This window comes from Lactuca saligna, chromosome 3 (assembly GCF_052625555.1).
Source record: "Lactuca saligna cultivar CGN05327 chromosome 3, ASM5262555v1, whole genome shotgun sequence".
NCBI lineage: Eukaryota > Viridiplantae > Streptophyta > Magnoliopsida > Asterales > Asteraceae > Lactuca > Lactuca saligna.
In genome coordinates, this window is record NC_136419.1 from 96,202,537 (window position 1) to 96,228,664 (window position 26,128).

Consider the following 26,128-nt stretch of genomic DNA (forward strand, 5'->3'; position numbering starts at 1 on the left):
GAAACCTGACCTACAATCCGCTCACTCTTCTGATGTTCCCCCTTCATGGCCTCCTGTTGGGCCTCCTGAATCCGCTCCAACAGCGGAGTCACCACCGTCATCCTTAGGCAGATATCCCTGATCAGCGCTGCTTTGCGGCTAAGCACGTCGGCCACCACATTGGCCTTACCCAGGTGATAAAGGATCTCGCAATTGTAGTCCTTTACCACGTCCATCCACCAACGCTACCTCATGTTCATATTCGGTTGATCCATAAGGTACCTCAAACTCTTGTGGTCCGTGTAGATAGTACAGCAAACCCCATAGAGGTAATGACGCCAAATCTTGAGGGCGAACACAACAGCTCCCAGCTCCAAATCATGTGTCGGGTAATTCGTCTCGTGATGCTTCAGCTGCCTCGACGCGTAGGAGATGACATGCCCTCTCTGCATCAAAACTGCGCCCAAATCTGAGTTGGAAACATCGCAATATACAACAAAATCCTCCATGGCCTTTGGCAGGGCCAAGATTGGCGCCTCGCACAATCTCTGTCTCAGAGTCTCGAATGCGGCCTGCTACTTGGGCCCCTAACGAAAGACCACGACTTTCCTTATTAGGTTGGTCAGGGGTACAGCTATCCTGGAGAAATCCTGGATGAATCTCCAGTAGTATCCGGCTAATCCTAGGAAACTCCGAATCTCAGATGGAGACTTCGGAACTTCCAATCTCATCATGACCTCCACTTTGGTCGGGTCCACTGAGATCCCGTTCTGGTTGACGAGATGCCCAAGGAACTGCACCTCGCGCAACCAGAACTCACACTTGGAGAACTTAGCATACAAGTTCTCCCTCCACAAACTCTCCAGAACCTCCCGCAGATGCTCCTCCTGCATCTTGGAGTAAACCAAGATATCATCAATAAACACTATCACAGACCGGTCTAACATCGGTCTACACACGCGGTTCATGAGGTCCATGAACGCGGCAGGAGCATTGGTGAGCCCAAAGGACATCACTATAAACTCGTAGTGGCCATAGCGCGTCCGAAACGCAGTCTTCTGCACATCCTCCTCTCTGACCCTCATGTGATGGTAACCTAAACGCAGATCAATCTTGGAGAACCAATATGCTCCCTAAAGCTGGTCAAAGAGGTCATCAATCCTCAGGAGTGGGTAACGGTTCTTCCCCGTTACCTAGTTCAACTCCCGATAATCTATACACATCCGGTGCGACCCATCCTTCTTCTTCACAAACAGAATCGGGGCTCCCCATGGATAACTACTCGGTCTAATGAATCCTTTGTCTAACATCTCCTGCAGCTGTATAGACAACTCCTGCATCCCAGGAGAAGCCAGCCGATACGGTGCCTTGGCTATCGAAGCCGCATCGGGGACTAGGTCGATCCTGAATTCCACCTACCTCTCTGGAGGTATCCCAGGAAAATCCTCGGGGAATACATCCGTAAACTCATGCACCACGGGCACATCGCCCACCGTCGCCTTCATAACATAGTCTCGCACAATCTCTGTCTCAGAGTCTCGAATGCGGCCTGCTACTCGGGCCCCTAACGAAAGACCACGACTTTCCTTATTAGGTTGGTCAGGGGTACGGCTATCCTGGAGAAATCCTGGATGAATCTCCAGTAGTAGCCGGCTAATCCTAGGAAACTCCGAATCTCAGATGGAGACTTCGGAACTTCCAATCTCATAATGACCTCCACTTTGGTCGGGTCCACTGAGATCCCGTTCTGGTTGACGAGATGCCCAAGGAACTGCACCTCGCGCAACCAGAACTCACACTTGGAGAACTTAGCATACAAGTTCTCCCTCCTCAAACTCTCCAGAACCTCCCGCAGATGATCCTCGTGCTCCTCCTGCATCTTGGAGTAAACCAAGATATCATCAATAAACACTATCACAGACCGGTCTACACACACGGTTCATGAGGTCCATGAACGCAGCAGGCGCATTGGTGAGCCCAAAGGACATCACTATAAACTCGTAGTGGCCATAGCGCGTCCGAAACGCAGTCTTCTGCACATCCTCCTCTCTGACCCTCATGTGATGGTATCCTAAATGCAGATCAATCTTGGAGAACCAATATGCTCCCTAAAGCTGGTCAAAGAGGTCATCAATCCTCGGGAGTGGGTAACGGTTCTTCACCGTTACCTAGTTCAGCTCCCGATAATCTATACACATCTGGAGCGACCCATCCTTCTTCTTCACAAACAGAATCAAGGCTCCCCATGGATAACTACTCAGTCTAATGAATCCTTTGTCTAACATCTCCTGCAGCTGTATAGACAACTCCTGCATCCCAGGAGGAGCCAGCCGATACGGTGCCTTGGCTATCGGAGCCGCATCAGGGACTAGGTCGATCCTGAATTCCACCTACCTTTCTGGAGGTATCCCAGGCAACTCCTCGGGGAATACGTCCGTAAACTCACGCACCACGGGCACATCGCCCACCGTCGCCTTCATAACATAGGCGACATATCTTGCGCAACCCTGTTGAAGGTAACGCCTAGCTCTCGCTGCTGAACATACCGCTGGTCCTTGCTGTGGCCACTCACCCTGAACTACCAACTCTCCCCCACTTGGGGTTCTGATCCGAACCAGCTAATGCGCATAATCTATCACTGCCCCATTGGGGTCAACCAATCCATGCCTATAATCACCTTGTTACCCCTCAACGGAATAGGAACCAGGTCTACCAGGTAACACTCCTTGAACAACCTCAAAACACTGTCCCAATAGACCTCCGATGCTCGTACCGACCGATCGTCCGCAATCTCAACCTCTAGAGGGAAATCCAACATGCCTGAAGACTCCGAAAACTTCTTGCTAAGCGTAAGGGAGACAAATGATCAGGTGGCACCCAAATCAAACAACACTTGAATTGGGGTTCCGTTCACATTGAACGATCCTAACCAAGGCACATGATATATCGAAATCACACTGATATACTATAAAAGCATAAGGATAAGAAATCATACCCGTCACCACATCGGGTGCAGCGCGTGCCTCCTTAGCTGTCAGCTGAAATGCTCGGCTCCGAACCACTGGAGCCTCCATCTTGACCTTCCGGCCATCCATAATCCGACCTGTCGCTGGAGTCGGCACCACTGTCAGCGCCGCTGCTTCTGCCAATCTAGGGCAATTGGCCTTTTTATGGCCCTTCTGATTGCAATGAAAGGAAATCAGGTCTGACATATGTATCGCCGGAGTAGGGGCGGTACAATCCCTGCCAAAACGCCCAACCTTGCCGCACTTATAGCATCCTGAACCTGTCCTAGTGCGACAAGCTCCCCCGTGTGACCGACCGCATTTTCCACAACGGTCCCGCCCTGACTGGCCTTTCGGCCTACCATCGGATCCCTTGGGCTTCTTCCCCTTAGCCCCCGCCGTCTGCCCCTCCTCTGCCTTCCTCTTTCGGATGTGCTCTAGATCAATCTCCCTCTCCCTAGCCCTAGCAATCATGGAATCCAGGGTAGGGCAAGCTGAAAAACTGACATGCTCCCGGATGTCAGCTCGTAGCATGTCATGGTAACAGGTCCTCTTCCTGTCCTCATCACCCGCATACTGGGGCACAAACAAATCCCTCTCCCATAACTTGGCGGTGATCTCCGCCGTAGTCTCCATAGTCTGTCTCATATCCAAGAATTCCCTGGTCAGGTGCTGAAGCTCTAAAGCTGGTGCAAACTCTGCTCTGAACCGGGTCACAAAATTTGACCATGTCATGGCCTCAACAACCGAGGCTCCCAGAGAGTCACCAACCGACTCCCACCAGTCCCTAGCCCAGTCCCTCAAACACCTTGCTGCAAATCGTACCTTCGACCCCTCGGGGCAGAAGTTGGTCAGCTGTGCGGACTCAATGTCCGCAATCCATCGTCTGACAATAATGGGGTCCTTCACCCCGTGGAAATCTGGCGGACCACTCCCTATGAAGTCCTAAAAGGACAGTTTGCGTGGTTCTGACTGGGTGGTCGCCATGTCTCTCCTAAATGCCCTGAGGTGATCCTCCATCAACTCAATGATCCCCTCCTTGATCGACCCGAGGATAACCGGTGTCGCATCAAGGATACCCCTCGTGATCTTGAACGTGATGAACTCGCGTAACCCATCATCCACATGCTTGGATCCTACCCCCGAGCCCGATCCTGACTCGGATCCTGAACCTCCTGCTCCATGTCGCGTGACCTCCATTCTGAAATAATAAACATATGAATGTCAGGGTCACATATACTTTCTGGAGGTCACACACACTTTCCAAGTTTCCCGGTTCCATCTAGGCCCTCCTTGGTTCGAGTACGGATCCTTTGCTTTCAGTAGTACATGCCCATACTACCTTCCACATCTATCCATACTTTCCTCAAGAATTGCTTCGACTTCACCAGGTCCCTTTTAGAGATACCCTTTTCACTGACCTCATCCTAGGCTTCCCTAGGGCACTCTCCGACCTACTCTCCGCCATCAACTTCACTAAGAGTCCCCACCACCTCCCCCTAACTAGTTTGCAGATACTGTTACATATCAGCTCCTTAGTTAGTTGAAGTTGGTCAGAACCCCCATAGCACAAAGCAAGCAGCATTCGTGATTTGAGTAACCAAACCAGGCATAACCTACACAGACCATCCTACTGCTGACTAAACAGTCCTATCATACAGCTCATACAACAAGCACATAAGGCATCCTTCCTGGATCCTTAGCCCTAACTAGCATGCAATTCTCATAATCATATATCAGGAATACAAGGCATCCTCCTAGACCTTAGTCCTATTCTAGCATGCAGTTCTCTGAATCAACACCATATAACATAACATAACAAGTATGGGTCGCACGCATCACACACTTCGTCTTTCTTAAAATTCCTCAGTTTAGACTTTAGAAAACCATTTTTCCTTGAAAGATATTTTAGTCCCTCAGTTTGAGTCCAGATACCCCCGAGGATGTGTCCGAATCCCCAAACCAGGGCTCTGATACCAACTTGTAACGACCCAATTTTCAAGGCCAAAATTTCATTTTTGAATTAACGCATTTAACAAACATTTTACCAAAACATTGTCAATAAAACATCCATTACAAAATCATAATGTTGTATTCAAACCATAACATTATAAGTATTGAAAATCTGAGTACAATCCCAAAAACTTTTTGCGGAAACATGTGTGTGTGCGTGTGTGATGCGCTGCTACACCGCCGGCTCTTTCCCCTTCGACGAAGAGGTACCTGAAACCAAAACCAAAACTATAAGAACAAAGCTTAGTGAGTTCCCCCATCATACCACATACCATACAATATCATCGGTATCTTTCAACCGATAACCTTCATCGGTATCTTTCAACCGGTAACCTTCATCGGTATCTTTCAACCGGTAACCATCATCGGTATCTTTCAACTGGTAATCCATATCGGTATCTTTCAACCAGTAACTGGGGACTATTTCACCCTCTACTACTAGCATACACTCAACATATATAAGCATACAGTCAGGCATATCCGGGTACTAACCTACCCTTTGGTCCTAAGGACCACTGTCAGGGAAACTAATCCCTACCATACACATAACATACTATCCAGATAAACCTCATAACCAAGACATAACCAGATCAAGATAATTATCACAAAGACCATTATCTTCTAAATACCCCTTTTTGGTGGGCCAGCATTGTGGCCTTTGACTCACCCCTACTGGAAGGTAACTCACCTCAATGTCATGAAGTCTCTGAACTATCCTTGACACACAAGTCGACTCCCTACGACTCTTCGATCCCTACACGACAACCTTCAAGTCAACACACATCACATACAACCCTAAACAGGGTCAGTCCAAGTTCAGTCAAAGTCAAAATTGGTCAAAGTCAATATTCATTTGACCTGACTCGCCCAGTTGGCCTACCAAATCGCCGAGTTCGTGCTTCTCTAATCCCACACAAAACCCCAGCTCCACTCATCGAGTCTAGCAAAAACTTGACAGGTTCTCCTTCAATCATAACATCGGGACCATCTTTATCCGACTAGTCGAGTTCCTTCTTGAACTCGTTGAGTTCATCTCCAACTTAAGAACTTCTCTAGTCTATGACTCACCAAGTTGTATGAACAACTCGTCGAGTCCATCTTCAAAGATTGGGAGATTGCTATGGACTCGCCGAGTTTGCTCATACCACTCGCCGAGTCCCATGACTCCCAGGTCCCTTTTCGCGTCTAAACTCACAAGGGACTTCCTTCCTAACACTTACCCATTCACAGGAAGGGTTTGGTGCACAATGTTCACCGACTCATCGAGTGCCAAGAACAACTCGCCGAGTCCAACCTTGATCAATTCCATACAGTCGATTTAAATGAGGTCTAACACACCAAAACCATAGATCTGGCCTCCTAATGCCAATTTTATACGTAAAGTTCCAAACTTGATGCACATGCATGGGGTTTTTAGCTCAAAAATCCATATAAAGTCTCCTACAATGTGCATGGGGCTCTCATGGCCCTAAAGTTGGCACCTTTATGCCATGAGACCCCTCTTAAGACCCAGATCTGAAGGCTAGATTCCACATAACACTCCTTAAATACGAAAATGGCTTGAAAGCCCTAAATGCACCCAAGATCTACAATCTAAAGATGAACAACCAAATTGAAGACAAATGCAGGAGCATTTTACCTTGATTAAGCTGGAGATGGAATGAGATTTCTGGATCCACAAGCCCCAAGTCGAATACTCAAGCTCCTCTTCTTCCTTCCAAGCTTCACAAGTAAACAAAAGCACCAAATGCCCTTAACACACACACACACACAATCGACTAGGGTTTCGATATGTAACTCTAGGAGAGTGTTAGGGACAAGGGAGGCTGAGTTATGGTGTTTATATATGGTGCAAACCCTCATATTAGGGTTTTTGTCCAGACATCACGGACTCGTCGAGTCCGGTCTCTAACTCGCCGAGTCAGCCACTTAACTCCCGTGTCCAATCTGCTTTTACTCGACGAGTTGGGCCACCAACTCGCCGAGCCCCAGGCCAAAATTCAAAAATACTTAATTTAAAAATACGTACCATGAACCAGGTGCTACAGTACAAGTGGCCATCACATGGTTGAAAGTGGTGTAGGCGGGTTAGGGAAGACACGTATCAACCCACCACTTCGAACCAATGGTACATCCCCCTTTTTTTGCCATGACTTTCGTCCTCCTTAAGAGTTGTATTTGTTCTTTTTATTCTCTCTCTCTCTCTCTCTCTCTCTCTTCTACCATCGATAAGCCCCCATCTTCTTCATACGGAAAAACCCTAGTAGTCATGACCATCATAACAAAAAAAAACTTCCAAAAAAGCTTTTAGAATAACGAATATCAACGCCTACGTCCAATCATGCTAAATTTAGACGAGCTCAACTATGAGGTGTTGTATGAGCTTTTCTAAATACATTTGTTGAGTTTCGATGAGTTGGACCACCTCAATAACGCCAATTCACCCATTATAAAAAAAATTACTATTGAATTCATGAGTTTGACTTTTCTATGAAAGATTTCAAGACCAAACACATTTTCCCGTCGATGTGACATTACCATAGATCTCTATACAATCCACCCACATAAGTCCACTACTTTTGCATTCATATATTACACACCTTCCACTTTTCACCAAAGATTCAGTCATATCAGGAAATGCATGCTTCAAAATTAGTAATTTATCAATTTTATTCACTGTAATAAAGTTAATTCTATTGTGTTATGACATGCATGTCAACTTGACAAACATATCGGCCTTCCATTTTTTTTACTTTACTAATACATTCGACTTAGACATATCTAATTTGTAGCGTTTGGTAGTTTGAAAACCACCCTCGTACACTCACAATCAAATCATGTTCATAAAACTATACAAAAAACCCACCCCGATACACTCACATTTGCATCTTTAGATGTCTTAGCCACCCTTAACTCTAAACTCCACAAAAAAAAAAAAAAAAAAAAAAAAAAAAAAAGCTCTCTGCTATCAACCATGCATCTTCCTTGGTTACCCATCCAAATCATCTCAATCTCCATCACATTATAACTTACACACGTCTATATATCGTAAATGTAATTAATGTAAATGAAATATTTAAATATGTTTTGATTGATTTTTTAGGATGATATAAAATAAACTCTTATTTTTCTTAAATAAAATTTCACCTATAATTAAATCATATTTATAACAAAAAAATGTTTTTGTATTATAATGTTATTAGTATATCAGTGTAATTATTGATTTTGAATTTTATTATTTTTATTATTATTATTATTATTATTATTATTAATTTGCTAATATTAATATCAATAAAAAAAATTTATTATTATTCAAATTTTTATATAACATTCTTCCTATGATAATTTATTTTTCAAAGGATAATCATAATATTTATGATTATATATTATTCGTTGTTTTTATTGTTATTGTCTTTATCATTTATAAGCGGAACAAGTCATGAAAATTAAATATCTTATATTAATTGGTCATCAAATAAGGCATGAATGCATGTAAAACGAAGGTGGAAAAGTGCATAAAAGGCCAGAAGCTCGTTTTCCACATTTTCATGATGTTCCCATTATCATATTACTTCAAAGTGTTAGTGATTAAATTATCAACGATCAAAAGGAAAAAAGGAGAAATTATTTTATGTGTCTTTGGGAAAAAAAAATCAAATAATCAAAAGTACATTCAACCCACTTAATTATTCTTTAATTTGTTGTTTTTATTAAATATCTGAAACATTTTTGAGAAATAATTTAATGGAATTTTTTTTTTAATTGACCACTCAAAAAGTAAAAATAGGCTTAAAGATATTAGCATATATCTAATATATCTAATAGTTAACATTTTAGAAGCTTTCTATAGATCAAGAAAACTTTTGTTATAAACCCATTGTATTGATTGACTTTTTAAAAAGTTTTTTTTTAAATTAAATAATAATATATATTACCGTTATGTGATTTTTCAAATTTTAAATTTACGTAATAATTATAAAAATAACGTTTATTTGATTTGAATATTTTAATAAACAAAAAATTACTAGATAGTATGTTACGGTAATGTTTTTTTTTTATCTCTGGTGTATATTGTTTTAAAAATTTTAAAAATTACTATGATAAATTCAATACTATTTTCTACATTTAATTAAATATATTATGTCATAAAAAAAATAATATTCAAATATAAGTAGAATGTAAAATAAACTATTACGAAATATAAGAGTCAAAATAGACAAAAACTAAAAGAGGATTAAAATCTATATATTTATATATCTATTATAACAGAAGTCAAAACATTTTAACCCATTCATTTGAAACTCCAATGATTTTTTAAAAATCTTTTAATAATGATTGTAATAATTTCAACTTATGTTATTTAATTTATTGATTCATAAGAATATCATGTTTTGAAATCCTTAACTCTTCAACATACGGTGTTTAATTGATTAGTTTTTCTTTTAAACGACAAATATACTTTACTCCTAAGTTAGACCCTAGTATGTTGGACGTACACCTCGTATGCAGGGTGTACGTGTAGGATGTTCAAACCCTAATTATTAGGGCTTTGACCCTATATAAACATCATTATAACCTCATATCCCCTTTCTTCTTCAACATCCCTCTATGAGATCGAACTTAAGCAAACCCTAAGTGAAAGAGTGTCTTTTTGTAGCCTATTGGAGTGTTTAGAGGAGTTCTTGAAGGTGAAGAGTGAAGTGTGAAGAGTTTGGATTTGGGAACCACGTTGGATCTATGATTTCTACCTTGTTTGCAACCTCCAGGAAGTATAAAGCTTGAAAATTTACCACTCCATCTTGTAGATCTAGATTTCTTTTAAGACACTTTGTGATCCTAAAATGGTGATTATTGTGCATGGAATGTTCTTGCTCCATTAAACGATCCTTTCACACATTAGGATGGGTCTTGAGTTATAAAAATGGGGTCTTAATGGTTGGTTTTGCTCCATGTATTCTTTAGAATGTATTAATGTCTTAAGATGTTGTGTTAAGCACTTAATGGACATCTAAAGTCATAAAGTTGGAAAATTTATGACTCTTGAGAATGATTTACCCTTGGATATGAAAGTTGGACGTAAGAGCTTAAGGCTTTAAGCTCTTAATGAAGTTTTAGGAAGTCTGGGGGTACGCCCTGTGTAACTTGAGTACGCAGCACGTATGAGGTCAAATCGCCCATCTGCGGTCAAGGTTTGGGTACGCCCCACATACCTTTGGAGCACGCCCTGCGTACGCACTCTGTGTCAACTCGACTGAGTTGATTCAGCTATGTTGACTCGGCTGGGTTGACTCAATTGACTTATTGACTTTGACCAAGTTTGACTATAGGGTATTTTGAGTATTTTGGATTATGGTTAAGAATTGGTCATTTGGATGAATATGTGATAGTTAGAGCTGAGATTTGGAGTCGGGACCTCATCAATTATTACTCAGACTCTGAGGTGAGTTTTCCTCACTGTATTTATGGGTCAAAGGCACCAAGGTCATCCCTTTAGGATTGATATCCTGGTTACCGTATGTTGTATGTTGTAGTTATCTATTAGATCTATATCGTGGTATATAGGATGTTGTTATGCTGTAGTGACCTATTAGACCTGTATCAAGGTATATAGGATGTTGTTATGCTATAGTGATATATTAGATCGATATCCTGGTATATAGGATTTTAGCATGCAATGGTGATCTGTATATCTGCATGTTTGTCTTTTGACTGGTTATATGTTTATCTGTTATGTATATGTCGACATGTGATATGTCGTTGGGTTGAGGCAGTCCTGCTTTGTGCTAAAATCCAAGATACCTAGGGCGGTCTGGATAGACTGTAGGCCATGCAAGATGGTCCAGTCACGCCGAAGGCCCTGTGAGCGGTCCGGATAGATTGTAGGCCCTACGAGGCGGTCCAGTCATGTTGAAGGCTCGGATCGGTCCAAATAGGTTGTAGGCCCTGTGAGGCAGTTTAGTCAGGCTTAAGGCTTGGTTCTGCATGTTGTTGTTTGATATGATGTATGTGGTGTTTCTTGGGGGAAATCACTAAGCTTTGGCTTATGGTTTAGGTTATTGTTTTAGGTACTTATGATGTTCGCGGGAAGGCGAAGATGTGACTGTACACATCCTAGATTTTTATGTTGTTGATCTTGGAAGATTCTAATTTTAATTAATATTTTTGGAAATAACGATTTTGTAAACACTTTCATTAGTAAAAGGTTCATTTTAAAAAATTTAAATTTATTGTGATTTTGAGATGTTACAAGTTGGTGTCTAGGCCTTGGTTTGAGATAATTGGAGGAACATTTGTGTGAATCAAGTCTCAAACTAAGGAACTAAAAAGGCTTTAAAAATGATTTTCAAATTGTTTTCAAAAATAATCAAGAAAGGATGTGATGTGTATGATCAGTTAGAGCCAATAAGTAGACCCCAAGGTACCATAATGTTATTTGATGTTATGTTATGATTAGAACAACATGCTAGTTGTAGGATAAGCATAAAATGTTCAAAAATACAATGAATTGACAGTGAATATTGATAAATTGCAAATAATCACTGTAATTTCATGTTCAATTATCCGTCATCGGAATTGAATTCTATTGCTATAGTTATTTGATTTTTTTTGTGAAAACTTTGATTTGAGGGTTTCTTGTATTCGAGCTTAACCTTGGCGCATGTAAGACACTTGCCCACGAAGGTACCAATTTCTGCTTTCATGTTAGGCCACGAGTATAACTTTTTTAGATCCAGATACATCTTATTAGAGTTTCCAACACTAACCTTGGACCATTAAAGTTAACTCTGTAAGTACCTAGTGAATATAGGATTTTCCGACAGATAGGGAATGTGTGGTTTCCGCCTCATTTCTTGTACCTTGTTTGGTTTTGGGCTTAGGGAAGCACCACACAGTCGATTTTCTGTTTGATCCAAATTGTAAATAACTTGTGTTGGGAATAGGATAGGACCAAAAGGAGTTATAATATGGGTATGGGTTGCAGGTGGTCGGGTGTTGGCACGGGTTGACCAATATTAGGTCATGTACGAGTGTTGGGCAAGGGTTAGGGTCCAAGATTGGATTTTTATGGATCTATAACACTTTATACACTAAATATGGACAGATCAAGGACTAGGGAGCTCCTTTACTTATAAAGTCTCCACCTTTGGGACAAAAACCCTAGAAATGGTCCATAATGCACAAATCAAAAAGATTGTAACCCTTTTTGGTCCTAACCCATGCCTAACACCCGTACATGAACAAATATTGGTCAAGTCGTGCCAACACCCGATCACCTGCAACCCACACCCATATTATAACCCCTTTTGGTCCTAACCCATTCCCAACACCCGTACAAGACCTAATATTGGTACTACTCAATGTTTCAGCTCAGGATGTTTAACAAGCATCGTAGGTTCATTCCTATTCTACTGAAGTAAACACCTTGTCTCTTCCATCTGATGATATAACATCATCTAGATCATTTTTTATACCCCAACCATCATGATTGGCTCAGGTGCTCTGAATGTCAAAGTGAAGAAATTCAACCAAGCGCGGGTAAACGGCAGGAGTAACTATGACTCTCTTAAGGTAGCCAAATGCCTCGTCATCTAATTAGTGACGCGCATGAATGGATTAACGAGATTCCCACTGTCCATGTCTACTATCCAGCGAAACCACCCAACCACCTGCAACCCATACCCATATTATAACCCCTTTGGGTCCTAACCCATGCCCAACACCCGTACATGCCCTAATATTGATCAATCCGTGCCAACACCCGACCACCTGCAACCCATACCCATATTATAACCCCTTTTGGTCCTTGGGTATGGGTTGCAGGTGGTCGGGTGTTGGAATGGGTTGACCAGTATGAGGTCATGTATGGGTGCTGGGCATGGGTTAGGACCCAAAGGGGTTATAATATGGGTATGGGTTGTAAGTGGTGCGGTGTTGGCACGGGTTGACCAATATTAGGTCATGACCCCCGACCCTGATTGCTAGCTACAGTCCACGGCCTACCAAGCCAAGGGGTGACAAATGTCATGTTTTATAGACGCTTGCAGGGCGTCAAGTACTCTAGTGTCGGTTAGTATGGTTACGAGTATCCCAAAACTCCATCATCTCTAAAAGAAAGAGCTCTATCCCACTGAACCCTATGTAACACGCTATTATACGGAAAAAGAATGCCCACACCCAAAACTCCATCATCTCTAAAAGAAAGAACTCTATCCACTTGAACCCTATGTATATGTCGATAATCCAAATCAAAAATCCAAACACAATAAAAAGTCCAGAAAAATTAAAAAAAAAATATGTTACTAATATTCTTGTTTGTAGGTGTTGTGACGGGAAGTGATATTACCAACTGATAAAGGGCAATCTAAATTTGTGTAAAAGCTAAAGTGTCTATGATCCGTGTTTGATGTATATATATAAACATGTTTTATTTCCAAAAGACAAGATGTTATCGAGAATATATATCGCATAAGAAGGTTCTCATGTAGTAGTTATGAATCACATATGATTTACTTGATAAAAAGAGTATATAGTGAAACTTTACGTTATGCTGGGCCGAGGAGTGATTAGCATATTCCCAAGAATGGTTGTGATGTGGCAACAAGTCTAAAAACTTACGAACACAACCATCAAGAAATACCATAGGGGTATTTGGTCTTACATAATATTGGCCAACCTGTGCCAACACCCAACCACCTGCAACCCATACCCATTTTATAACCGCTTTTGGTCCTAACCGATGCCCAACACCCGTACATGACCTAATATTGGTGATCCCGTGCCAACACCCTACCACCTGCAATCCATCAAGTACACATTCTTGTGCACTGGTCAAGTCTACCACAAAAGATCGATAAGACTATTTGTCATAATTTACTATAGCTCAGTAAATATGGTTATACTTACAAGCTTAAGTGTAATTCTGAGACATTGGAAAGAGGTTCCATGAATTTCATGATGGAATTGCCTGATATATGATGCCTTATTTCCTATAGATTTTTCTTGTTTATTGTTGTATAACTCTTTCGGGTGTGGACTAACTATTATTTTAATACGTTAAGTAACATACTGCATGGGTTAAATAATTTTAGGGTAAAGGATTTGGTCCTACTGTGCAACTCTTGTCTGAGTCAAACGGTGGTTGGGTTGAATCTTTTAATCTATGATTATTTTAGTTATGTTTCATGTGATTGTATTCATCCAGTAGTTAATTGGCACCAATGGGAGTCGTTTGGTGATTGATGACATTGTGAGGAATTGTACGTGTGTAACATCCAAAAATCATGACCTAAAAATTTCATTTTGATTTAAGTAAAAACAGTATTCCAAAACACTGTTCATCCCACCCAATAAAATAAATATGTCAAACATTATGAAAATCAGAGTTGGTCCCATAAACGGAATCTATATGTGTGTGTGATGCAATAAACCCGAGCTCTTCCCCTTGGAACCAGAAGTGCCTGAAACATAAACTAAAAACTGTAAGCACAAAACTTAGTGAGTTCCCTAAAATACCACATACCATACATATCATATAACAGGCCCGCCTAAATGAGATACAGGCCCGCCTAAATGAGATACAGGCCCCCGCTCACACTCGAATAATAGTGAGATACGGGCCCTCCCACAGTCGAATAATGTGCCCCCTCCAATGACATACGAGCCCCACCCACACTCGGATAATAATGAGGTACGGGTCCTGCCCATACTCAGATAATAATGAGATATGGGCCCGACCCACACTCACATAACGGGCCCCGACCAATAAACATACATATACAAGAACATACAAGTATCACACAGATAACAAATATAATAACATAATCAAATGTGGGTCAGCCTTCGTGCCTAATACCCGCTAAACCCAGTAAGGAAACTCACCTCGAATGCTGAACGATAGCTGAATAGGTCCCGACTCCGAATATCAGCTCTACCCAATCCCTAAACAAAAACAATTCCTTAGATACAACTCAAAACACCTCAACTCCCCCTATAAGTCAAACTTGGTCAAAGACAAAAGTCAAAAGTCAAGGTCAACAACCCATGTTGACCCAACACGCCATGTTTCCCTTTGACCACACGTTGTTTCTCCCTCCATCCTAACAAGACGGCAAATCCCAGAAAACACGTCGTGTTTCCTTGGAAACATGTTGTGTTTCCTCGAGTTTCAGCAGCTTAATAAATTATGTCATTTCCTCCGACTCCAAGAGTTCCCAGCCTCAGATATGGACTCAATAGAAACTTAGAAGGGTAAAGTTTCCAACATTACCCATAGGGACAACCGAAAACGGTCCAAAACTCGAACCCTAAGTCTTAATAGCACAAGGCTTAAACCAATAAGTACTCAACTCATGATTCCACGCCCCAAAACACGGATCTGGCCTCCTTGAGCTAGAAAACCACGTAAAGTTGCTAACTTTACTTTTATGCACGCCTAAAAGAAGCTACTAAGCTTAAAAAGGAACTTAATGCATGCATGGTAACAATTCCTCTCATAAAACTTGCACCTTTAAGCATAAGAAGGCCAAGACAAACTCTAGATTTGAGTAAATTACACGAATGGTCCCTATGGTTTAGGGTAATTTGCGCGTTTGGTCCTTAACTTATTTTTTTAACTCGGAAAGTCCCTAATGTTTGTTTTTGTTACGCGCTTGGTCCCTACTGTTTGTTTTTGTTACGCGATTGGTCCATATCTTATCTAAAAAAACTATTATTTAAATAGGAAAAAATTGTAGGATGGATAGCGTAAAGTGAGGGAGGTTGGGGTTGGGGTGTGTTTTTTTAAATATTTTAAAAAATCTAGGGCAAAATAATTTTTTAGATAAGATAGGAACCAAACGTGTAACAAAAATAAACAGTAGGGACCTTCCGAATTAAAAAAATAAGTTAAAGATCAAACGCACAAATTACCCTAAATCATAGTGACCATTCGTGTAATTTACTCAATAATATGTCACCTTGCATAGGATTAGCCGACGTGACTCGTTGGTAAGTAAAACATGGCTATATTATATAGGCCCAGTAATGAAATAGCCCAACGGCAATCAACGTGAGGTCTAACGCTCTAAGGCCTAAGTGAGGACAAGTGGTGATGACAAGAGTTATTTGTTCTGTAATATAATTTAATTATTTATGTAAAACTAATAATGATATAAGAACATACTAAAATAAAATAAAAGATAAAACGATGAGTATATTAATTATATTATTATATGATTTTTCTGGAGGTTTTCTAATATAGTTAGACGAAAGGATCTTGTTTGCCAATTTCTTTTGAAACTTCAATTGAAAGTGTGAATTCGAGCATGCAATGCCTAAGGGACCGTTCTAAACAAAATGCTTAAATGATTAGACAAAACAATAAATTTGGTCTCGTTGTTTGTCAATTTCTTTGGTTATTGTCGTTTAATAATTACAAATTTTATCTATTTTAATAGGTTTCTTTGTGGTTTAGTCTCTCCCAAAAATAAAATGACCAACTTAGTAACTTGTCTATCCGTAGATAGTAATATTATTTTATATTTTTTTCTATTTAATTTGATTTTTTATCAAATAAAAAATGATAGGACTCAAGATACTGTAGTAAATGGTTGCACAATTGACTCGCCTAGTCATTATGATTGTTGCTTCCTTCTTGGCCAAAACAATATAAAAACACCATTGCTACACCTAAAACGACATCCCCCAAGATGATGATTACAATAACATGTGATGCTCGTGAACTACTCTTCAATCTTGCCATTGTTTGACCTTTTGGTAACCAAAGTTTTGAATGCCTCCACATAACCCTATCGTTTCCATCAATGATGATTGTATTTGAATTCTTGGTTGTGGCAAGACTTTCAAATCATCGTTTTATTTTTCTTTGAACAACAAATCATCGGTTTCTTATGATTTGATAATGTGTGGTTGTAATGGAAACAATGAACTTTGCTCGTTCTTTCTAACAATTTGCATTTTGATTTTCATCCTCCAATTCATTATTATTGTCCTCAAAATCCACATAAACCTATGCTAATCAATGGTTTTTATGAAAGAGTATGCTAATCAATGTTACAAAACAAGTTCATGCAATTTTTTTTTCTAGATAGACGAAGGATTGAGTTGCATTATTGTCCTAGATTGATGGACTTCTTTATTCGTAAAACAACATTAATCTTTGGAGGGCTTCATAAGAGGGATACAAAGGTATAATCGTACGAGAGAGAGAGAGAGAGAGAGAGAGAGAGAGAGAGAGAGAGAGAGAGAGAGAGAGAGAGAGAGAGAGAGAGAGAGAGAGAGAGAGAGAGAGAGAGATTTGGTTTTGGTCATTTCAAAAAAAAAAAAAAAAAAATTAGATAACGACAAGTCGATCGTTTTAGTTTGGAGATAGACCAAAACCACAAAATTACTAAAAATGATGAAATTTGCAAATTTAAAACCACAACAACTGTAACCAAAACAAGTGGCAAAGTACAGGGACCAAATTTGCAGTTTTCTCAAATTATTTTTTGATTGCCGCGCACAAATACGTCCATTTTAAATCCCGTAAAACCCCTACAAAATCCTGCCTCCCTCTCATCATTTTTAAAAAAACAACATACCGTTTTTTCTCTCCACAGGAGCGTTAATAACACCGATCCCCTTCATCTTCGTTCTCTAGAAACTTCAGTTTCAATTCAGAGTCATCGGAAATGGCGACAAACATCGGAATGATGGACGCTGCTTATTTCGTCGGCCGATCTGAGATCTTATCGTGGATCAACTCAACTCTCCGACTCAATCTCTCCAAAGTCGAGGAGGTACGCGTTCTTCAATGTTTAAACCCTAAATTTCATGTGTTTTTCAGTTGTTGATTGTTTTGACGACGTAACGATCGAAATTTGGATATACTTCGGTTAATTATGACTATAACAGTTACTGTTTGTATACAATTCGATTTTAGTGAACGATTTCAGTGGATCTGATTCCATGTAGGCATGTTCGGGTGCTGTTCATTGTCAGCTAATGGATGTCGCGCATCCTGGTGCTGTTCCGATGCACAAAGTCAATTTCGATGCCAAAACTGAATACGACATGATTCAGAATTACAAGGTTCTTCAAGATGTTTTCAACAAACTCAAGATCACCAAGGTTATCTCAATATCTCCTACTTTAGTTATTGCATTCTGATTACAATCGGAGTTGTTACTTGACACTTTATAGTTTTTTGCTCATTCATTTTGAATACGATCAGATTTCAATTTGTAGTCGATTGTAATTGCTAAATTTCAAAAACAGTACTCGATTATTCTGCCACAACAATCAATTTTAGGTGATTTTGATATTTTTCAACTGTTATTATCATATTGATGAACTTTAGCAAGTATAATCGTTGAATTTGAAAGAGAATACACATCCGATTGTTAGAATTACTCATCCATCTAATCTGATATGTGTAATTACAGCACATCGAAGTGAACAAACTGGTGAAAGGAAGACCACTGGATAACCTCGAATTCATGCAATGGATGAAACGATACTGCGATTCAGTCAGCGGAGGCGCTAATCAAAAGTAAACCTCTCTCACCTTTCCATTTCTATTTTGTTCATCTTTCACACAAACCTCCTTTGTTCAATTCATGAATTCACCTTTTTCTGTATGATCTTCATCCACATTTACGTTTCAGTTACAATCCTGAAGAGAGAAGAGAAGCTTGCAGAGGCGGGAAAGACGTCAGCAAAAAACCTACTCGGAGTTCCACTTCCACCGGTGCACCACCTAAATCTCATAACTCTCGAAGAGTTGACACACCGACTCCCAACTCAACACTCCCTCCTCCTCCTGTCAAGAACACAACCATCGATGCATCTGCATACGAGCAACAGGTACACAAATCTTCAACACAAATCCCCAAAATGAAAAACAAACCCTAACTTGATCATCATCATCATCATCATCTTCTTCAATTCGTCATTACGCAGATCACTGAACTGAAACTAACAATGGATAGCCTCGAGAAAGAGAGAGATTTCTACTTCGGGAAGCTCAGAGACATTGAAATCCTCTGCCGGATTTCTACCATGTCAAATATACCAGTGATTTTTCTTCTTCTTCTTCAGACTTGGTTTATATTTTGAATTTTCAGAAGCAGATAATTTAGATTTGTTTTCTCACAGGGTATTGAAGCTATAAAGAGGATACTATATGCTGCTGAAGATGATGCTTCGATAGTTGAAGAAGCTCAAGCTATGCTTCTGAATAATGAAAATAAAGAAGAAGAAGAAGAAGAAGAAGAAGAGTCGAAGTCTGATTCACAGAAGAGGAAATCGATTGTGAACGCTGAAGTTGACGCGGCGGCGAACACGGCGTTGTCTCCTAGGCTAAAGGTTTCCGACGGTTCCGATGTGCATTCCAGTGGATCACCTCTCCTGATCTCCTGGTGAAGAACGTATTTGAGTATTGTCAATTTTGGACATAAAGAATTGGTATTTGCAAGTTTAGTCCTTTGGGTTTTTTATAAGGATATATACACATAATACGTATGGTACAATTTTTTTTTTTTTTTTTTTTTTTTTTCTCTAAACATTTGAAATTTTATTTTTTGGTGAACGTTTCAAGTTCATCTATTCTAAATGTTACATGTTCTTTTACCATTTTATATGTTTTTTTTTGTTGTTGTTCTGGGTTTATTTTAGACTTTAGAGGTACACAAATATAAAAATGGTTTGCATTATTAGGTTTTTTATAACCACTTATAAGGACCAATCATGTAATTTTGTCCTTACCATGTTAGTTCTGACAAATCATAAGGACCAATCATGTAATTTTGTCTAGTATTTATTGTAAAAGCAAATAAATAAAAAATAAAAACACTTGCATCTAACAATTTATAGTAAGTGTCAAACAAAATGAAAGAGTAGCACAAACAAATAGAAATGTGGTTTAACTTTTCTCCAAATTTTCAAAAATAAATAAAAAATAAAAACACATTACTATTCTATCTACGAATTACTTATATTTTTTGAAGGTTATGAAAATTTAAATCCCAGAAATAAGATCCAGGAAAATTAAATGTGGTTTAACTTTTGGGAAATCTCCAATAAAAACCTAAAATTTTAACCCGGTTTACGTTTTAGTCATAAACTAATTTTTGTTTACGAAAAAGTCCTAAAAACGGGCAAAAGTATGCATTTTTACCCCTTTTGACCGATTGGAACCGACAACAAATTAATTTAGGACTATTTCATAAACTAACCTAAAATTTTGGGACTATTTCACAAAATGACCTAAAATATTGGGATTTTTTCTGCAAAAAAATATATATATATTAGGACTTTTCTGCAAATAAAAACTTTATTATTATTATTATTATTATTATTATTATTATTATTATTATTATTATTATTATAAACAAGTATACTAATTTTTAAATTCATTATTATTAATATTTTTAATAATACATATAAATACACTTAAATAAAAATATATTAAAGAAATTATTTAAAGGTGAAGGTGGTGGTGATGGTAATGCTTTAAGCATTGAAATCACTGTTTGTATGTCCTCATTATGTATATGATCATTTCACATTTCTTATTATTGTTTTCAATTCAAAATATTAACACTTAACAATTTAAAAGAAGTTGCCTATTTGTAAAATTATGTATAAATAGTTTAAGATAAAATGATTTCTCACTTTCTATATAAATTTTTTTAAGGTTGAATGATTTCTTTTCAAATCCAACAGATCCACAATAAATATTTACATTGGTGGTCCATATCAAAATTCGAAAATATTAATTAAAATATCTTATTTAATAGAAAGTAATATGATTTATTTTGCTTTATCACACTATATCTGCTATGTTTTCAAAAAAACCACAAGGATAAAGTAATGAAAAAGAGCAACACACATGTTGGTAATTCAAAAATACTTACACACAAGACATACACGCATATCACATGCTCACTATTTGTAAACAATTTGAAAAATCAGTAGTTTCTTTTAAATTGTTAAATGTTAATATTCTGAATTACAAACAATAATAACAAATGTGAAATGACCATATATAAAGTTAGAATATACAAAGAGACATTCATGATTTTAAAGCTTAAAGCATTACCATCCGCTCAACCTTCACATTTATAAAATATCTTTAATATTTTTTTTAATTTAAATGTATTTATATGTATTATTAATAATATTAATAATAACAAATTTAAAAAATAGTATACTTATTTATATTTTTAATATAATAATAATAAGGTTTTTGTTTGCAGAAAAACCCTAATATTTTTTGTTTTTGCGGAAAATTCTCAATATTTTGGGTCTATTTATGAAATAGTCATAAATTAATTTGTTACCGGTTCCAACCAGTCAAAAAGGGTTAAAATGCAAACTTTTGCCGGTTTTTGGGACTTTTTCGTAAACAAAAATTAGTTTAGGACTAAAACATAAACCGGACTAAAATTTTAGGACTTCATTGGATATTTCCCTTAACTTTTTTCCAAATTTTCAAAAATTATTTATATTTTAGTTAATTAATTTTGGGTTTTGGATTATCAGAAACAAAATGAAAGAGTAGCAAAAACAAATAGAAATGATCAAATAACAAAACTAGCAAAATTTATCCATACCCAATTCCTTTTTTCAAGATTGTCATTTAGTGTCTTTTATTTGTATATAATTAGTTTATCTTGTTTAGTTTAGGATCAAATATAGGTATATTTATGCAATGAATATATCTTCAATGCTTCTTTAATTATATTACTATTAGTTTGAAATTTCAGAATTAGAGTTCATGTCAAGTTTGGATGAAACCGATTTCTTTTTTATTAACAAAAGTCCAAAATAAGAATATTAAAAGACAACAGAATAATAGTCTTATGGGCTTCACATATCTTTTGTGTATGATTTCAAAAATAACCCTGGTAGTGAGTTTTGTCGATAATAAAAGTAATAGTTTACTTTTTGTTAATTATATTGAACAAAAAGGGAGATAATATGAATCTTATTCGTATCATATGATGAAAAAAAGGATAATTATAGCCATAGGCATCATCTATAAATAAACGAAAAGTGATATAAATTTGGATAATAGACTAATGAAGAACTAAGACCATGGAATTGGAATTGTTTTTTTCCTTTGAAAATTGAAACTCAAAGTCTAAAAAACAATTGAAACAAAATTGATTCCATTTCCTTTTTGTTCACTCTTTCACCACATCTAATTCCCAATGGAATCATATTCTTACTTCTTTATTCTCTTGATAAGACCTTTAACCCCTTTACTCTCACATCACATTGATCGATTAAATATCAAGCATTCTAACCATACTTTAATCATTTGATTCGAAGAAAACCTAGTTAAATATCTTACATTTGATCAAGATCTCTTAAAGTAAATGACCACAAAAACTTGAACTTCTTTCGGGGTTATTACTCTTTTATATCTTTTACTTTCTTGGCTATACCCATTCAAAATGGGCATGGCGATATCACGATACGTAAGGATGTTGTTTGCAAAGAAGGAAATGAGGATTCTTATGGTAGGACTCGATGCTGCAGGGAAAACCACCATTCTTTACAAGCTTAAACTCGGAGAGATTGTTACTACAATTCCAACTATTGGTAGATCTACTTCATATGCTTTTAACTTAGTGTTATTTACTTGAACAAGAGCATATGTTTATCTAGTGAAATGGAAATAGGTTTCAATGTGGAAACCGTGGAGTACAAGGATGTTAGCTTTACGGTATGGGACGTAGGAGGACAAGACAAGGTACTCAAAGCAACAAATGTGTTTTAAATTATTAATATATATGAATTAAGGTTGTGTTTGGCTCACTAGCTGAAAAACTAGTTTTTAGCTTAACAATAAACATGTCAAGTAGCTTATAAAAAAACTAGTTTATTGTGGCCATGGAGGTTCGCCTGCAGTGACTCCAGGGCATGAAGCAAAGCTTTATGTTTGCAGCGGGGGATTAGTCGGTACGCGAAAGCTGGCCCGGAAACCCTCGTTAGGGAAGTTCCCTTTCCAAAAAAAAAAAAAAAAAAAACTAGTTTATAAACTACAATAATCTATTAAGTGCAACAAATAATTATCTATCATCTTTTACAAGGCTTTTTGGAGCCAAAATGATAGAAAGGTCTTTAATGTTTTGTCAAATTCCATAAAAACAACTATAGTTTTTTTTTTTTTTTTTTTTTTTGTTTAACAAAAGATTTTTTTTTTCTAGTTTAACCGTAAGAGTTTTTTTTTTCAACGATAAAGTTGTCCTTATAGTGAATTACAAAAAATAGTAGAAAATATTTTTCTTGTTATAGTTGTTTTCTTTTAAATAAAAGTTTTAAAGGTTAAATCATTAAAAAAACCACACAAGTGGTTATATCTTTCTACATATTTGGAAAATTAACATTAAGTCCACGGATTGAGAGGTGCCCATTAAAGAAGAATTCACTAACTTGTTGAATTCCTATATCTAGTCCATACTCTTAAAAATAGTATGACATGCATCGACCCCCTATTATGTAGTGATTATCTTTTATATCATATAAAGATCCGACCCTTGTGGAGGCACTACTTTCAAAACACGCAAGGCCTTATATTTGTGGTTGATAGCAATGATCGAGATCGAGTTACAGAAGCTAGAGATGAGCTTCATCGCATGCTCAATGAGGTACTATATAATTAGGTTGTGTTTGTTACATTTGATTGTATAATCTTTCTGGTATTATTTTCGATGACGAAGATGGGGATGACAGGCATCTCGTTTGTATAAAATGGGCACTCAACAACGAGCTCTTTCATTTTAACCTTTTTTGTGTGAGATAAAAATTACAAATTTTGTTTCATGACATGAGTTGATCACAATCCAATACATGTCAAACACAGTTAAAAAAATGTTCTATCATAACCCATCAAAGCCTATCATGAAGGCGTTATCAACATTTTTTTGTCATATTTAAAACATTTTTTTTGGAAAGGATGCGCTTCGTGAAGCAACGATACTTGTGTTTGCCAATAAACAAGATCTTCCAAATGCTATGAGAGTTTCTGAACTTACTGAAAAACTTGGTCTTCATTCACTACGCCATCGCCGTTGGTAAATTACAATTTTATCCCTCTCTTCATCTTTATTTCAAACTTCTCTATTAGTTTTGAAAATGTTTACCCTTTAATGTTGATAAAACTTTGTTAATGAACCATTTTAAATAGGTATATGCAAAGTACATGTGCAACATCCGGTGAAGGACTCTATGAAGGCCTTGATTGGCTCTCTAGCAACATTTCTACTAAGGCAAGTTGATATGAAGACCTCTCTCATTATAAATGGTTGACTTGGTCTAATAAAAACTTAGTTAAAAATGATTTCATCATACATCTCTACACATATCTTATAAACACATAACATATAACCTTTTTAGGTGAGAAACTTATACTATAATATACATATTTTAAATATTGCCCCAACACTTTCATCTTTCACAAAAGTTTTGACATTTATCTCTTTTGGATAAATAGTAAGAACCATATATTAAACTTGGGCTATTAATGTTTTATAGCAATCAACTATAACTATCTAAAATGTTCAATTTGGTTGCTCATTTCTTATAAGTGTCCCTTAACTTTAGTTTTAGTTTCAATATTATAAAACTAATAAAACTAAAAATTCCGATAAAACCAATTTTAGTCATCTGACATGAAATACATGAAAATGGAATTGACCTAAATTCGAAACATATAAATATATAAAACTAACATAAAATTGTTAGATTTGATGTTTTGTGTAGAGATAACATGACAAGTTACCCAAACTAATAAATGTGATTTTGCTTGTAGGGGTAAGTCATCAATGCAATGCAAAACTCAACGAATCTCTCATCTGCCCCTTCCCATAAAGTTACTTACCTACTCATATTCTTCCATAATTATGTAATTTCGTATATTTGTATTATGAGTGTACCCTTTGCATCAAAACTTGTACTTATACCGTACTGGATTTTAAACTTTATAAAATCGAAAAAGAAAACATAATGATGAGTGGTATTTGTACATATAGTCAACAATACAAATTAATTGTCTAATACAATTGTATTATCGTGGCCACACATAGGGAAAGTACAATTGTTGGAGAGTCAAACAACACCATGGTATAGAGTTCTATTATGTTGTACCTATAATTGTATTATGGAGTTGTTTGATAGTCTATAACATAATCAAACTTGATTGATAGTCGATATGAATTAGTCTATAACATAATCAAAAGCTATGTTATCAAACAACTAATTTACTAAACCAATAAAAAAATATCAAACTGAATTCTATGTAACTATTCATCTCACATGTACCAAAAAAAAAAAAAGTATTCATCTAAAGCATCACCGATAATGACTTATGTTATAACTTATTATTTATTATTATTATTATTATTATTATTATTATTATTATTTAATTGATTGATTATTGTCATTGGAACACAATGACATGTTATTTTTTTATTCACTGTTCAATATATACTAAATGGTTAATATATTTATATGTTTTATATATTTAATCTCTCATTCTCATATTTTAGTTATATTTCATTTTATCCTCTTGAACTTATTTTAATTTTATACTAATTAATTCTTTCTATTAAATATTTAATGACATTTTATTTATGAAATATAAAAACATTTCATGTATGAAATATAAAAACATTTCATATATGAAATATAAATTTATAATGATTGTATAACTTTCCCAATCTCTCTTTAGGACTATAGTAATAAATTTTTCTTATTAATATTTCCAAACAATTTGTTGTAATATATTTCTTTTAAAACAATATATTTTAATATTTCTAAACTATTAAAATGTATCGTGTGTTTAAGAAAGAACTAATCAATTAAAGGGCTTTTTATAAAACAATTTAGACAAATATACACAAATTAGTTAATTTAAAAAGATATATTGAAAAAGGTTAAAATATATTAAAAGAGGTTAACCATGAATTATTTAAATAAAGACTAAAATTAGTAACATTAAGAAAATTTATATGAGAAAAACTTTAAGTCAATATATATATATATATATATAAGATTAGAAATAAAGTTGGTGGATACCAATAATTTCCATAATCATGATTCAATGATCTTTAACTTTTTGATGTGAAATGTTTACATTCTCA

General features: G+C 36.8%; 2 protein-coding genes across 3 annotated transcripts; both read left to right on the plus strand.

The window, feature by feature from the left end:
* Nucleotides 1–17,555: 17,555 nt before the first annotated feature.
* On the plus strand, nucleotides 17,556–19,610 carry LOC145033858 (microtubule-associated protein RP/EB family member 1C-like). The gene is made up of 6 exons (XM_078982357.1): nucleotides 17,556–17,776; nucleotides 17,952–18,107; nucleotides 18,422–18,528; nucleotides 18,644–18,842; nucleotides 18,939–19,052; nucleotides 19,134–19,610. The coding sequence occupies exons 1-6, from the start codon at nucleotides 17,669–17,671 to the stop codon at nucleotides 19,398–19,400; spliced, it is 951 nt and encodes a 316-aa protein (XP_078838483.1). The 5' UTR covers nucleotides 17,556–17,668; the 3' UTR covers nucleotides 19,401–19,610.
* A 2,687-nt stretch (nucleotides 19,611–22,297) lies between these two features.
* On the plus strand, nucleotides 22,298–24,999 carry LOC145037028 (ADP-ribosylation factor 1-like). Of its 2 annotated transcripts, XM_078985575.1 has the most exons (6): nucleotides 22,299–22,586; nucleotides 22,667–22,737; nucleotides 23,516–23,635; nucleotides 23,943–24,061; nucleotides 24,175–24,256; nucleotides 24,799–24,999. In XM_078985575.1, the coding sequence occupies exons 1-6, from the start codon at nucleotides 22,439–22,441 to the stop codon at nucleotides 24,802–24,804; spliced, it is 546 nt and encodes a 181-aa protein (XP_078841701.1). In that variant the 5' UTR covers nucleotides 22,299–22,438; the 3' UTR covers nucleotides 24,805–24,999. The 2 variants fall into 2 exon arrangements, with proteins under 2 accessions (XP_078841700.1, XP_078841701.1); XM_078985574.1 differs by lacking the exon at nucleotides 24,799–24,999 and having other exon boundaries at nucleotides 22,298–22,586; nucleotides 24,175–24,265.
* Nucleotides 25,000–26,128: the final 1,129 nt, after the last annotated feature.